The sequence below is a fragment of the Corvus brachyrhynchos genome, unplaced genomic scaffold (assembly GCF_000691975.1).
Source record: "Corvus brachyrhynchos isolate BGI_N302 unplaced genomic scaffold, ASM69197v1 scaffold580, whole genome shotgun sequence".
Taxonomy (NCBI): domain Eukaryota; kingdom Metazoa; phylum Chordata; class Aves; order Passeriformes; family Corvidae; genus Corvus; species Corvus brachyrhynchos.
In genome coordinates, this window is record NW_008240032.1 from 85,845 (window position 1) to 99,766 (window position 13,922).

A 13,922-nucleotide genomic window follows, 5' to 3' on the forward strand; every position below is an offset into this window, starting at 1 on the left:
ATTCCCTGGGGAGCCTGGGCAGTGCCCAGCAGCCTCTGGGGGAAGAACCTTTCCCTGCTCTCCAGCCTGAGCCTGCCCTGGCCCAGCTCCAGAACCTTTCCTTGGCACCCAGGATGGATCCTGCCGAGTGAGAGCATCACAACCCTTCAGACCACACCCAGACCCCATGGAAACCCCACAAGAAATGAAGCTCTGGGAGGTAAAATGGGGCCTGGATTTCTGGAGAGCTGCCAGGAGCTTTTTCTCAGCTGAGCTCTGCCAAATCCAGGGTTTGCTCTCCCTTCTTCCCAGCATCCCAGCACCAGTGGGTTAATGGTGTTTGGAGCTGATGGGCAACGAGGCTGTCCCTGGGGGGCTCAGGGGGACATGAAACCTCCCCTCTGCACTGCCAGTGAAGTCCTGGCTGAAAACCAACCAAAAATTCCCCACATAAACCCCACTTTTTTACTGAAACACCCTTTACAGAGGCAGCACAAACACCAGTGCAGGGGCTGCTGCTTGAGACTTTAAACTCCTGTCCCAGGGAGCAGTTCGGGACACCCAGGATGGGATTTGGTTGGGGGCAGCCCTGCCCGTGGTGGGGGATTGGAATGAGATGGGCTTTAAGGTCCCTCCCAAGCCAAACCGCTCCATGATCCCGTGGTTCTGTGATTCCCAGGAGGGCTGTGCAGCCACAGGGCAGCAGTGCCTGCTCAGCACTGCTCAGGGCAGGGAAAATCCAGCAACCAAACCCCCAGGAGATGCTCAAGTGGATGCTGAGTGGTCAGTCTGGCACCACCAGCCCTCGTGGAAAAGGCTGAACTCCAATTTCTCCCAGCCACGCAAAGCAAACAGACTCAGGAAAACCCCTTTCACTCAGAAATGTAAATTGCAGGAATTCTTTGCTTACATCTAGGAATGGAGCAAAATATCCAGGCTGGGAGAGCTGGGGGTGCTCAGCTGGAGAGGAGAAGGCTCCAGGGAGAGCTGCGAGCCCCTTGCAGGGCCTGAAGGGGCTCCAGGAGAGCTGCAGAGGGACTGGGGACAAGGGATTCAGGGCCAGGACCCAGGCAATGGCTTCCCAGTGCCAGAGGGCAGGGCTGGATGGGATCTTGGGCAGGAATTGTTCCCTGGCAGGGTGGGCAGGGGCTGGCATGGAATTGCCAGAGCAGCTGGGGCTGCCCCTGGATCCCTGGCAGTGCCCAAGGCCAGGCTGGACATTGGGGCTGGAGCAGCCTGGCACAGTGGGAGGTGTCCCTGGGGTGGCACTGGGTGGGATTTAAGTTCCCTTCCAGCTCAAACCATTCTGGGATTTGTGGCTCCTATTTAAGCCCAGCCCTTCTCATCACGGGAGAGTTCCCACTTCAGGCACTGCCCTGGGGCTCTGAGTGAGTTCACTGCCAGGTTTCCAGGTAAATCTGGGGCTTGTCCCGGGCAGGGCCAGGAGCTGAATTCCAGGATCCTTGTGGGTCCCTTCCCACCCTGGATAATCCCCGATTCCATATTCAATGAACCACCCTCGGCTCTCCCCAGTGCTCAGGGCAGCTGGAAGTGCCTCGGATCCCTCCGTCCCTGGTCCTGTGTGCGCTCAATCCCTGCCGTGGGATGAGCGACTCCTTCCAAAACAAACACGGAGGATTCCCAGAACTCATCTCAGCCGAGGAAATCCCCGCGGTGCCGCAGGGGTTGGGGTCACAGCCCGGGAACTCTGCTGCTTTAACACAGAGCCTTTCCCGGGGGAGCAGAGCCTGCCCCGGGCTGTGCCAGGGGTTTTCCACCAGGTGAGTGCCAGAGGGAGCCGCAGTTTGGGCACAGGAATGGGGTGACATCACCCCGGAGAAGCCACCGCAATTCCCAGTGAGCCCACGGCGGCAAGAACTGGGAGGAGAGCGGGGAAGGGAGGCTCAGACCAGCTAAGGGGTAACCCCAAGGTGGGGGGTTTTCCCCTATTCATCCACTAATTAGCAATCATGCTCAAATCTGCTAAAACAGCTGCGTTTTCTCCATTTTCCTTTGACCAGGAGGAAATATTTTGCTGGACAGGCTAAAAGAGGAAGATCTAAGGCTCTATGGTGTTCCTGAGTGCCTAAAACCCCAAAAGAGGGGACAGGAAGGGGAAGGGCCGCATGGCAGCTCCAGCCCTCAGCACTGGGGCTCACCAGGGAATGCAAATCCAACCTCAGGCACCCCCCGGTCATTTGGGAAGGGGCTGCGCCCAGGCTCGAGGGAGATTGGGGTTCAGGAGATCCCAGTTCAGGAGATCCCAGTTCAGGAGATCCCATGGCTGGGGCACCTCCAGCTCTGTCGCATTTTGGGGAAGACAAAGAGGAAAGGGTTTGGATTCCTCCGAACTGCAGAGCAGAGCAGGCCCTGGGGCACAGCCCCACTCTGAGCGTCCCTCTGGAAGGGAGAAATTCTTCTCGGGGATGTGTGGATTTGTGCCATGGCGTGGTGTGAAGGGGAGGGGTTTTTTAAAGTGGGAATGCCAGATATTTGTGTCTCCAATCGTAATGTTACAGTGGGGTTTTTTTCCCTAAAGTAGGAAAAAAAGGAACAGTTTTCCAAGGAGAAAATGCAGTTTTCACTCCCCACGGCACTGGTTTGGGGTGTCAGTCCAGGTTTTTAACTTTATATACCTTGGCGCTGTTTTTCCCACTGGTTGCGATTAACTAATTAAACAAACCAACTAATTGTCCCCACAACAGCCCAGAGGGCTGGGCTGTGAAGCAGAAGGACACGGATTGAGCGTCCCCACCCCTCTGCTCTCAGATCCCACGGTGGGAAGGGCAGCAAACAGGGAACGCGTCCCTGAGCAGCCCCTGAGAGCAGCATGGGCCCCGCTCTGGCCCAGGTCGATCCCAGTCTCTGGTTTCATGATGTCAGATTGCAGGATGGGCACCGCAGGGGGGTGGTGAAGGTGACACTGAGCCACTGAGGAACCACAGCACTGCTCCTGCCAGCCTGACCTTCAGAGATCATCTTCCCTGCCCCAGACCACCAGAGCATCCCTCAGGACGAGCCCCGTGGATGTTTTGATTGCTCCTTGAGGAGCTCAGGCATTGACCTGGCTGTTTAATGGTTCTCCCAAACACAGCCTGAGCAGCCTGTGCGGCCTCCAGCCTGTCCTGGGGGTGTTAAATGACCCCAACCTTCCAGCCAAGTGCTGGGGCCGTCTGCTGGGAATGGGGATATATCCAGCCTGACAGAATTCCACGGTTTCAAATAAAAAGCCACTGCTGAAATTGCACATGGAGTGACCTCTTCAAGAGGAATTTGTTCTTTAAACACAAAACTCCGTGGGTCCCACCCCCAGTTCAATGTGGACCGGTTTAGGTGGGACCGTGCACGTCCCTCCTGAGGCTTCCAGGGAACCAGAGGCTCTGCAAAGGGTCTGCAGAGCTTCTTCCCACCAGGAGAACGGTGCTGGAAGGGCTGGAAACTCCCCAGGAGCTGGAAACATCCACAGCCGGGCCCTCCCGGCAGCCCCAGAGCCTCATCCTGAGCTGGCACTGCCAATCCCTCATGGAGAGAGTGGGGAGGGAAGGACTGAGCCCCGTGCCCGGCACTGCTGACCCCTGATCCCAAACCCAGGCACCAACCTCCAGGCTCAGGGAACCTGCAGGTGCTGGATCCAAACCCATTCCCAGGGGGAAAACAAAGGAACCATCCAGTCCCAGAGCTGGGGAGGAGACACCTCCAAGGGAGAGAAGAGAGAAGAGAAGAGAAGAGAAGAGAAGAGAAGAGAAGAGAAGAGAAGAGAAGAGAAGAGAAGAGAAGAGAAGAGAAGAGAAGAGAAGAGAAGAAGAGGAGAAAGAAGATAAGAAGAGGAGAAGAAGAGGAGAAGAAGAGAAGAAGAGAAGAGAAGAAGAGGAGAGGAGAAGCCAGGCTGCCCCCAGCGCTCTCGGGGGTTCATCTTTCATTCATTTCAATGGTGAAAGGAGGAAATTTGGCTTTTCTGGCCTTGCCTGAAGGCCAAGAAATAAAATTTCAGCTGGGAGGCTGGAGAGCAGCAGGAGCAGCCTCAGAGATGGTCCTGGAAGTCCAAAAGGAGTGTGGCAAAGGGGAAAAGTGATGGGATTGGGGAAGCCAGAAGAATGCACAGAGGGAAAAGTGCTGGAAATAGAAGAGAGAAAGGCAAGAGCTCCAAAGAAATCAAAGCTGAGGGGAAGAAGGAGCTCAAGGAGCTGCAGCAAGTTCACCTTTTGTGAATTTCTTGATAATCTCCCTCCTTGGCTGAGACAACAAAACGTGGGATGGCTCCAAAAGCTGTGAATCCAAATGCATCCCCCCGGAAGGATGGGCCTGGCCAGCAGCACTCAGCGTGAAACCAACAAATCAGGGGGGAAATGAGTCCAGGAGGAAATTTTTATGGGGGATAAAGGAAAATAAGAGAGTGAAATAAGGTCTCGAAAATGGCTGCACTTTGTATAAAACATTTTCAGGAGATGGCCAGGAAAGGGCGGCTGATCCATTTGGGAGCTAGCAGAAGGCACCAGGCACCCCGTGGATTTATCTGCAGGAAAAGGTCCTGGCAGATGCCTGGGAAAGAGCATCAGGGAAAAGGTCCTGGCTGCTGGGGCTGAACACCTCGACATGAGAAACCTTGTGGGAATGAGGCCCGGAGCACACGGAGCACACGGAGCACACGGAGCACACGGAGCAGAGCCCGTCCTGCCAGCCCTGGGCAGTGCCATGAAATTCAGGTATGGAATCCAGACATGGAATTCACACACAGAACCCGTTGCCATGACCTGATGTGCCCCAGCAGTGCCTGGTGCTGTGTGCCACCCAGAGGGACACAGTCAGAGCTACAGGAGGTTTCGAAGTACACCCCACGCGGGTTGAGGACGGCTGACACGTTCCCTGGTGCTGGTGGCACAGAGCACCTTGGAGAAGAGGCTTTGCTTTGTGTCTGTCATGCAGAGGGACAGGCATTGGGTGTTCCCACCCCTCCGCTCCCAGATCCCACCCTGGGAATGGCAGCAGGCAGGGACCATCCCCTGACACGCCGCGACGCCAGCACTGACCCGAGCGTCACTTGGCTGAGCTGGGCTCGGGGACAAAGCCACCCCTGTGGGAGCGCAGCACTGAGAACCCCCCAGCTCTGCCCTGAACACCCCTGAGCTGCCCTGTGAGGAGCAGGGGGATGTTCAGGCGTGCTAATGCTGAGCTGCTTTAATTCCAGGAAGGAATGCCAGAGTCCCCCTGAGCAGCCACAGGGACAAGCCAGTCCAGGGGAACCGAGGTTTGCCGTGGGGTTGAAGGGAATAAACCGCGCTCGGTCGGTCCCGTGGGTCCCATCTGCTACAGGGGGGTGACAGAGATTTACTGAGCCCATCAAATCTCTCGTTCTGCTGCTCCCTGAGTCGTTTCAGGCCACAGCCATGACAGGATTGGCACTGTTTGGCTCTTTGCATCCCCCACTCCCTGCCCAGACCTGAGCCGGGCATGCAGAGCCCACACCTGGAGCAGAGCTGAGTTCTCCTGACCAAGACGCAGCTTTCCTGTCCCACAGCACTGCTTTTCCCTCTTGCTTTGCTAGTTTGACCATCTGCTAATGAGGTATTTTAAAATAAACGCGAGTTTCAGCTGGTAACAGCAGCAAAACCACAAGCACAGCCTAATGAAAGCCTTTTTCTGACACATGGAAACCAAGACCACCCAACAGCACGGGCAGGACTGATAAATCCTGCTGGAAATTGCCCCCACCAGTTTGGCCCCCCTCTGCAACGCCCAGGAAGGATGATCTCTAATGGTGACCCACAGACACATTGCTCATTCGGTATTTTTTTAAATTTTTAAGAAATAAACAGCAGCATTAGACCAGTGCTGAATTCCTGAGGCATCCTCGGAATCACCTGGAGCCGGGGTCTGAGACGCATCAAATCAAGGCCTTGCAGCCATCCTGGTTTGAGCTATTTCAGTTGGGTGGGATGGAAATCACATGAACAAAACGCTGCTTTTGCTCCCCACCCAAAGCCCAGGCATCAGGAGAGAGCTCCCCAGATCCTCCTCACAATGGGAACAACCACCAGGAACACCATTTTCAGGAGAAGGCTCTGGAAAGCTTGAGGAGTGCACCTCTGTCACTTCAGAGACAGCCGCGAGATGGATTTGGGCTCTTCACTCAACCACCCACTCAGAAGAGACATCCAGGTGATTGCTGACTTAAAGGCAGCTCAAACATAGGGAATTGATGCACTCCAGAGCTGGAGGGCCGAGTTTTTACAGCGGCTGCGGAAAATGAACTGAAATCCAGCTCCATCTGCTCACCTCCAGTGGCACCTCGCCATCACTGTAACAACTCTACGCAAGTGCGAGACACAGAGAGAGAAAGAAAATGAGACACTCACCCTCCTTCAAAGATCTTGATCCTCACCGGCTCCCCTCGCTTGGTCACAAGAGCCTCTTCTGATTTTCCCCTTTTCTCCTCTTCCTTCTCAGCTCTAGTTATATCTTTTCGACCTTCATTAGAAAGGAGCGAAGGCAAATGAACCTATCTCCCCAAAAGAGCAAAACAATCCATGATTACAGACAACATCACTGGCAGGCAGACACAGAGCAAACAGCCCAGCAGAGCCAGCAGCGTCCCCAGGCTGCTCCCGACACCAAGGGTGCCAATTAGGGCACCCTCCTAACAAATGGGGCCTCTCCCTCTGGATTTGGGGCCCTGAGGGTGCTGTTGCATTTACTGTGAGCTCTCACAAGTTTTTTAATGCCCCCGCCACGTTATCCAGCTCTTGCCAACTGGAAAAATGAGGGATGGAGGGAAGGACAGTGGCTGGGGTAACTCTGAGCGTGTGGGGTTCTCTGTTCCCAAATCTCTGTCCCTGGATAATCCTCTCTCTAAAAATGCACATCGGAAAGGGCTGGAGAGGAGGAATGAGCAGAATTCATACACTGAATGTCTGGCCTTCCCCCTCATTCACACACACTCACACAAATCTGGGTTTTAGCCACCTCAGCCTGACATAAATCACTCGCCAGGCAGCGCTCCTGGGTGATTTCCATTCGCTGCAACCCCCCTGCCAAGGGCGCCGCGCGGAGAAAGCCACAAAACCCACGGGAGAAAAGAATCCTCAACCTCCCCACACGTTCCCAGGGTCAGATCTGCTTTTTTACTGTTAAATTGCCACCTTGGTGAGGGGGTTTGGGGTCTAAACCTTGCCTAGCCCAAGGTTTAAGTCATGCCCTGACAGCTCAGCTACACGTTTAATGTTTGCTATAGGATGGACCTAAACATCAAAGCTGCCTCTGTGGCTCTGAATGGGATGCAGGGAGAGCTCTCCATGCCTGGAATGAAATGTTGGGGTGTTGGTCCCTAAAATGTAACAGGACAGACCCCAGGAGAACTCTCCACACCCGGAATGAAATTTTGGGGTGTTGGTCCCCTAAATCCTAATGGGACAAATCCAGGGAGAGCTCTCCACACCTGGAATGAAATGTTGGGGTGTTGGTCCCTAAAATGTAACAGGACAGACCCCAGGAGAACTCTCCACACCCGGAATGAAATTTTGGGGTGTTGGTCCCCTAAATCCTAATGGGACAAATCCAGGGAGAGCTCTCCACACCTGGAATGAAATGTTGGGGTGTTGCCCCCTAAAACCTAACAGGACAAACCCCAGGAGAGCTCTCCATGCCTGGAATGAAATGTTGGGGTGTTGCCCCCTAAAATGTAACAGGACAGACCCCAGGAGAGCTCTCCATGCCTGGAATGAAATGTTGGGGTGTTGGTCCCCTAAACCCTAACAGGACAGACCCAGGGGTCTCCAGAGAAAGGAAAGCAGAGGCCTTTCCCCCAGGTCACTCTGCGCACAGGAACTCTGCCGTCCAATTGAATCCCCGTGTCCTCACACTGTCTGTCATTTATGGAATCAGGCTGAAGGCATCTGTGAGCAGTTTTTGGCCTGAAGGCAGCCCCTGAAGCCCAAAGCAGAGCTCGTCACCCTTGGCTCTGGCTGCCAGGAGTGGCGGCTCCCCAGGTGATTCCCCTGCCCCACCTCAGCCTTGTCCTAAGGGGGATGAATCACCCCAGCGGAGCCTCTTTGTCTCCCCTGGTTTTGGGGGAAGCCACAGAGTGAGCAGCTCAAACGGAAACCGGCAGAATCCAGGGGGATGTAACCCAGCCCCCGCAGCTGCTGGAGCTGCCACGGGATGCTTGGTAGGAGCAGGGATAACCCAGAAGTCGCTTTGGGAAATGAGGTGAAACCTTTCAGATTTGCCCAGGAATTTCAGGAGCTCAGCTCAGAGCATTAAATTCACCCAGGGCTGCTCTTTGTCCGTGGGGCCAGATCAGCCTCATGCCCACACCATCCACACATCCTTCCTAAAGCCTCCTGGGAATGGTCCCTGTGCTGTCCTGTCTGCCTAAAAGTGCCAGGAATTTCATGAGAAAGGGTCCGGGGCAGAACAGTGCCAGGAACCATTTGAATATTTAACAGCATGAATGGTCTCGAGCTGGTGGCTCTGGGCATGGAGATAACAGCGAGGAAACCAGCGGCAGGAGACACACTCAGAACCCTCAAAATTTAAACTTTTAGGGTTGGGGCTTCACCTCTTGATGGGAGCTATGGGCTCAGAACACTGCTGGGGACAACCTTCGCAGGTTTGCTGAGGAATACAAAACAATTGACTTGCTAGATGTAGCACGAGGTTTGTTTATTGCAACTTTCGAAAGCACAAAAACATTGACAGATGAAAGGCACCGGAGAGCCAAAGTCATACAGTCACTGCTATCCCCTTTTACAGTCTCGTTCGAATGTACAGAGTGTGCACGCCCCAGTACAGTGTCACCAGCCATCCCTACATGCACGCTGGAGCCCGCAGCCACTCCAGAATTCCAGAATTATCTGCTCAGCAAATCCCACTGGAAAATTTCAAACCCCAAGCCGAGGACGGAGACAGCACGTACGGAACTACTGCTTGCTGCATGCATGACTGTACAGAACAGCGGAGCTTTGTTACATCTCCTGGGGGGTCGAGTGACAGCCTGGAGTTGCAGAAAGGAGGGAATGTTGAAGGGAAGGAGCCAGAGCAGAGTTAGCTGAGGGTTGGACTCCCAGCCTTGGAGTGATGCTACTGCTCCTGCACGTCCTGGCAGCCGCTGCTGCCCCGCCCCTGCCAGCTGTGTGTGTTTTAAGCACTGCACGGAGGATTTCGCTCCCACTGAGCACAAATCAGTTCTGTGCCTGCCGAGAATTCCATTTACCTCCACTGCAGCTATCAGGGGTTCTGCCAGCCACGCGGGGACAAAGGGCTGGGTTTAGGATCCACCGTTTCCCTCCTCTTGGAGGGGCATGAACCCTTCTCCAAAGCCCTTGGAGGGACACAAATCCCCCTCCAAAGCTTTTGGAGGGGCACAAACCCTTCTCCAAAGCCCTTGGAAGGGCACAAATCCCTCTCCAGAGCCCTTGGAGGGGCACAAACCCTTCTCCAGAGCTCTTGGAGGGGCACAAATCCCTCTCCAAAGCCCTTGGAAGGGTACAAATCCCCCTCCAAAGCCCTTGGAGGGGCATGAACCCTTCTCCAGAGCCCTTGAAGGGGCACAAATCCCTCTCCAGAGCCCTTGGAGAGGCACAAACCCTTCTCCAGAGCCCTTGAAGGGGCACAAATCCCTCTGCAAAGCCCTTGGAGGGGCACAAATCCCTCTCCAAAGCCCTTGGAAGGGTACAAATCCCCCTCCAAAGCCCTTGGAGGGGCATGAACCCTTCTCCAGAGCCCTTGGAGGGGCACAAATCCCTCTCCAAAGCCCTTGGAAGGGTACAAATCCCCCTCCAAAGCCCTTGGAGGGGCATGAACCCTTCTCCAGAGCCCTTGGAGGGGCACAAATCCCTCTCCAAAGCCCTTGGAGGGGCACAAATCCCTCTCCAAAGCCCTTGGAAGGGCACAAACCCTTCTCCAGAGCCCTTGGAGGGGCACAAATCCCTCTCCAAAGCCCTTGGAAGGGCACAAACCCTTCTCCAAAGCCCTTGGAGGGGCACAAATCCCTCTGCAAAGCCCTTGGAGGCCAATTGGATGGAGGTGAACTGGGCAGGGCAAACTCTTCCTTCTGCAAATGGCACCACGGGAACCTGAACCTGCACCAGCAGACAGCTTGGAGGGGTTTTGTGAGGGGGTTTAGGAGGCGCTGGGGGACATGCATGCAGTGAAATGTGGCTTTGGATGAGTGAGGGCTGAACCATCGCTGTTCAGCCCGTCCCTTCAGGGCGTGGGGGTCTCGTACCTCTGGACACACACACGGGGTGTGCGTTTTAGCACCATGGCAAAGAGCAGAGCTCAGAGCAGCACAGGCACTTCCTTAAGGGATTGAAATCGAGGATGCTACGACAGCACTCAGATAAAACCCTCGGAAAAATAGTGCATAAATGTCAGTGTGGTTATTGCACTGCTCAGGTAATTATCTGCCCCTGTGTCCCTGGAAATCTGTCTCTTGGATTTTGGCAGGAGAGCGATGGAAATGCTGAATAGAAATAAAGATTTATTGAATCAAAGCCACTCTACTGTGTATTTTAAGACATATTTATAAGCAGCAGCTGCAGCAGTGATTATGATAAATTTAATATTCAGAGTTCATTTCATGACACAGAAATAAAATGAATAATCCATCAATATAAATTGACTTGAGATGAATATCAAATTGCAAAATCTTTAGAGCGATTCTGTTTGCTAATCTACATGAACATGATCTGGATTAAAGGGATCTGTTTGGTTCAGCATTAAACAGGAGGAGTAAAGTCTGGCTTTAAAATGAGATACATAAAATTAGGCAGCTCACAGGAGCGTCTTAAAGACTTCTGTGCCCGTGTGGGCACTGCCTTGGGGGAGCTCTGCCCCTGGGAAGCCACTGCGAAGTCTTAACTCTAAAACCAGGCATAAAATGTCCTCAAATACCTGGAAAAGCAGGTGGGCAGCTATGGACCAAACGGACCAAACCACAGGGGTGTTTAACAAAACGTGTCTGCCCCGCTGAGGCACTTTTATAAATGTCACTGCCAGCCTTTGTGCTTCTTCAGGGGCCTAAATACACTTGCAAATCTCCCTTTAATATTTTTTAAATACTTTTAAGCATGCCTCTCCATGTTCATTAATGTGAGATGAGCAGATGCACAACCAGACAGAATCCCATTTCCCCAAGGTAATCCTTTTTTTTTTTTTTTTCTTTTTTCTTTTTTTTCCATTTCTAACATGCAAAATGTAGGGAATTAGAACAGCATTAAAAAAAAAAAAAAAAGCCATAAAGCTATTTGAAATATCAAGACAAATGCAAATGAAGTCTAATCCTTTGTGCTGGAGCCGTGGTGGTTCGTGGGGTGGTGGTGGTGATTCCTACTTTTTGGGTGACAAGGCAAGTAGGAACTGGAGAACAGAAACCTGGCCTTGGAGCAGGCTCTCCTGCCTCCTGGGTTGGGGTTTCAGTGGGGTTTGGGTTCTTCACTCTAACAGCTTCACCGAGAACAGGCGCTTCTCAAAGCGCCAGCGGGACGAGTAAACCCCAACCAACCTAAGCACAGCCACGCCCCGGCCCTCAGCCCCCTCTGCCCACGCATCCAAATGGATCAGGAGAAAGAGATAGGATTGCATTACCTCGGTCATTTTGGGCTTCCTGGAGCTGGCCGGGACCAGCCTGCCCGCCTCAGGCCGCGGAGCAGTGGCCATGGTGTAGGTCTCCTTGCTCACCTTCTGCTTGGACCTCAGCAGGGCCAGGGCTGCCTTGGTGGACACCCCGGGCAGGTTGGGGTTGTAGAGGCTGACGCACCAGCTGGCATACACCGAGGAGCGGCCGTCCGCTTGCGGGGTGTGATTTGGCTTGATGTAGTTTAAATAGCACCAACTGACATTAGTGGTTGTGTGGAGACTGGGGAACTGCAGGACCTTCTTGGTGTCTGTGCCTTCCCGAGCCTTCCCCGCGCTGGCAGCGCCCTCGGGCACGGGGGCAGTGCTGGCAGGGGTTGGTGGAGGCTGCTCCACCGGTTCTTTGGAGTCTTCCTTCTTCACGGGCTGCAGAGGCTCCTGGCTGAGGAACTGTTTGCCAGCTGGCTGCTCGTACTCCTGCAGGGCCTCAAAGCTCGGGGAACCCGAGCGGGACACGGCCTGCTGGGAACTGCTCAGGGTTTCCTTTGGCTCCGACTGCTCCACGGACACGTTGGGTGGTGTCTCAACCTCAACCCTGTCTTGGCTTTCTGCAAGGAAGGGAGATTTATCCTGCTTTTTCCCTTCCTCTACTGCACTGGGCGGCTTCACCACTTCGAGCTTCTCTTCTGCTTCAGACACTTCCTCCTCCTTCACCCTCTTCTGCTGCTGTGTCTCCATCGTAAGCTCCAAACTGCCGGCTGGGGACAGCATCCTTTTGCTCCCTCCAACTGTGGAGGGGCCCCCTTCCAGGCCGAGGACGCTGTCCGAGGGGCAGGTGAGGGGCATGTAGCCCTTTCGTTCTGGCAAGGGCAGGGGCACTCTCAGGTATGGGCTCTGGAAAAGGCTCCTCTGCTCCTCTGTGATCATCTGGGCCAGGTCAAAACCCAGCCCATGGACGTCAGCGCTGCACACCAGGGTGCCCTTGGGCTGGCGGTCATCAAATTTGGGGAGGACGATGGTGGAGGAGCTGCACTGGGACTGCGTGACCAGGATCTGGGAGAGTGTGGTGTACATGGCGCTGCCGTAGGAGGGCATGTTGGTCTGGATGCGAACAGGGACAACCAGGGACACCATGGGCTCCGTCCGGGTGGGGACAACGAGCTGGGTCACGGTGACAGACACCGCGGGACTCGCTGTGCAGGTCAGAGGGTGCAACCTGCTGTCCGAGTCATAATCCGTGCACGGGGACAGGCTGGAGCTTCCTGCTGCCGAGAACAAACTGGATTTGATCTGTGGCAAATGTCCACCAGCATCGCCTGGCAAGTGGAGAGCAAACTGAGACTGGAGAGGCAGGAAGAAGGCTGAGGGGATCGGGGAGGAGCCAGGGTAGTGCACAGGCAGGAATGAAGGGTGCCTGAAGGACACCTCAGCGGGGTGAGACATCAAGGGAGGAGTGATGTGAAGCGGGCCGGGGTGGATGAGCGTCTGCGGGAGGGGCAGCGGTGGGGTCTGGAATATGGAGGGAGGGATCTGAGGCATGGAGAACTGGGCAGAGAGGATATCAGACATGGTGTGGGCAGCGAAGAGCTCTGCAGACTGCCCCGGCTGCGGCAGGAGGTGCTGGTAGGGAAATATGGAAACCTGGGGGGCCATGAAGTGCTTCTCGTGCAGTGTCAGCTGTGGCACGGGGTGGTGGAACACCTGCAGTGCCTCTGTGTATGGCGGGCTGTAGGATGGCTCGGGGCTGTCCTTTGGCTGGCTCTTGTCACTCGGGTAGGTGCCGTGTGAGGGCAAAGGGGAGGACGAGGTCGGCTGATGGGGCAGACTCGTGGCAGGAGATTTACTGGAAGAAGGAGCTGGATCCTCCGTGTCTGGCCAGCCCGGTGGGGCTGGGTCTGGCTCGTGCTCGGGGTGCCTGGTGAGGGAGGCCTGCCGCACCAGGAAGCATTTCCTCCTCTCCTGGGGGGCCAAGGAGGTGGAGGGGCCAGGGGTGGAGGCAGGAGTGGATGACAAGCTCCCGGAGTCGAAGGACTTGCTGCGAGTCTCTGACATCTGGGAAGGGTGGGACACGTTGGGCGTCTGCTCGGACGCGGATCTCCGCATTTCCCTGGAATGGTGATGGTGGCTGGGGACCATCAGCATATGGGAGCCAACGCCAGGAGGTTTTGGGTGGGATTCGGAGGGCTGGCTACTCGACTCTGGCTTGGTGTGGTCGTCCCGATCAAAGGAGATGGAGTGGCTGGAGCCGTGGGATAGGCTGCTCTCCTGGCTGGGGCTCCGGGTGAGAGAGACGGACTCAAAGCTGGACTCTCCGGAGGACTGCGCCATTTCTGCCAGCCGGCGCCGCTTCTTCTTCGCTGGGAGGTTGTCCG

The 13,922-nt window shown here is 55.0% G+C and overlaps 1 protein-coding gene across 1 annotated transcript in view; it reads right to left on the bottom strand.

Annotated features, from left to right (window-relative positions):
• HIVEP3 (human immunodeficiency virus type I enhancer binding protein 3) overlaps window positions 1-13,922 on the bottom strand; it is a gene marked incomplete at its 3' end in the record, with an annotated part of 247,675 nt that overhangs the window by 47,440 nt on the left and 186,313 nt on the right. The window contains exons 5-6 of the mRNA XM_017743733.1: window positions 11,563-13,922; window positions 6,333-6,475 (exon numbers count right to left, since the gene is read on the bottom strand). The exon at window positions 11,563-13,922 is cut by the window's right edge and continues 3,323 nt beyond it. Coding sequence (XP_017599222.1) covers window positions 6,333-6,475; window positions 11,563-13,922 — 2,503 coding nt within the window. The remainder of the gene's footprint in view (window positions 1-6,332; window positions 6,476-11,562) is intronic.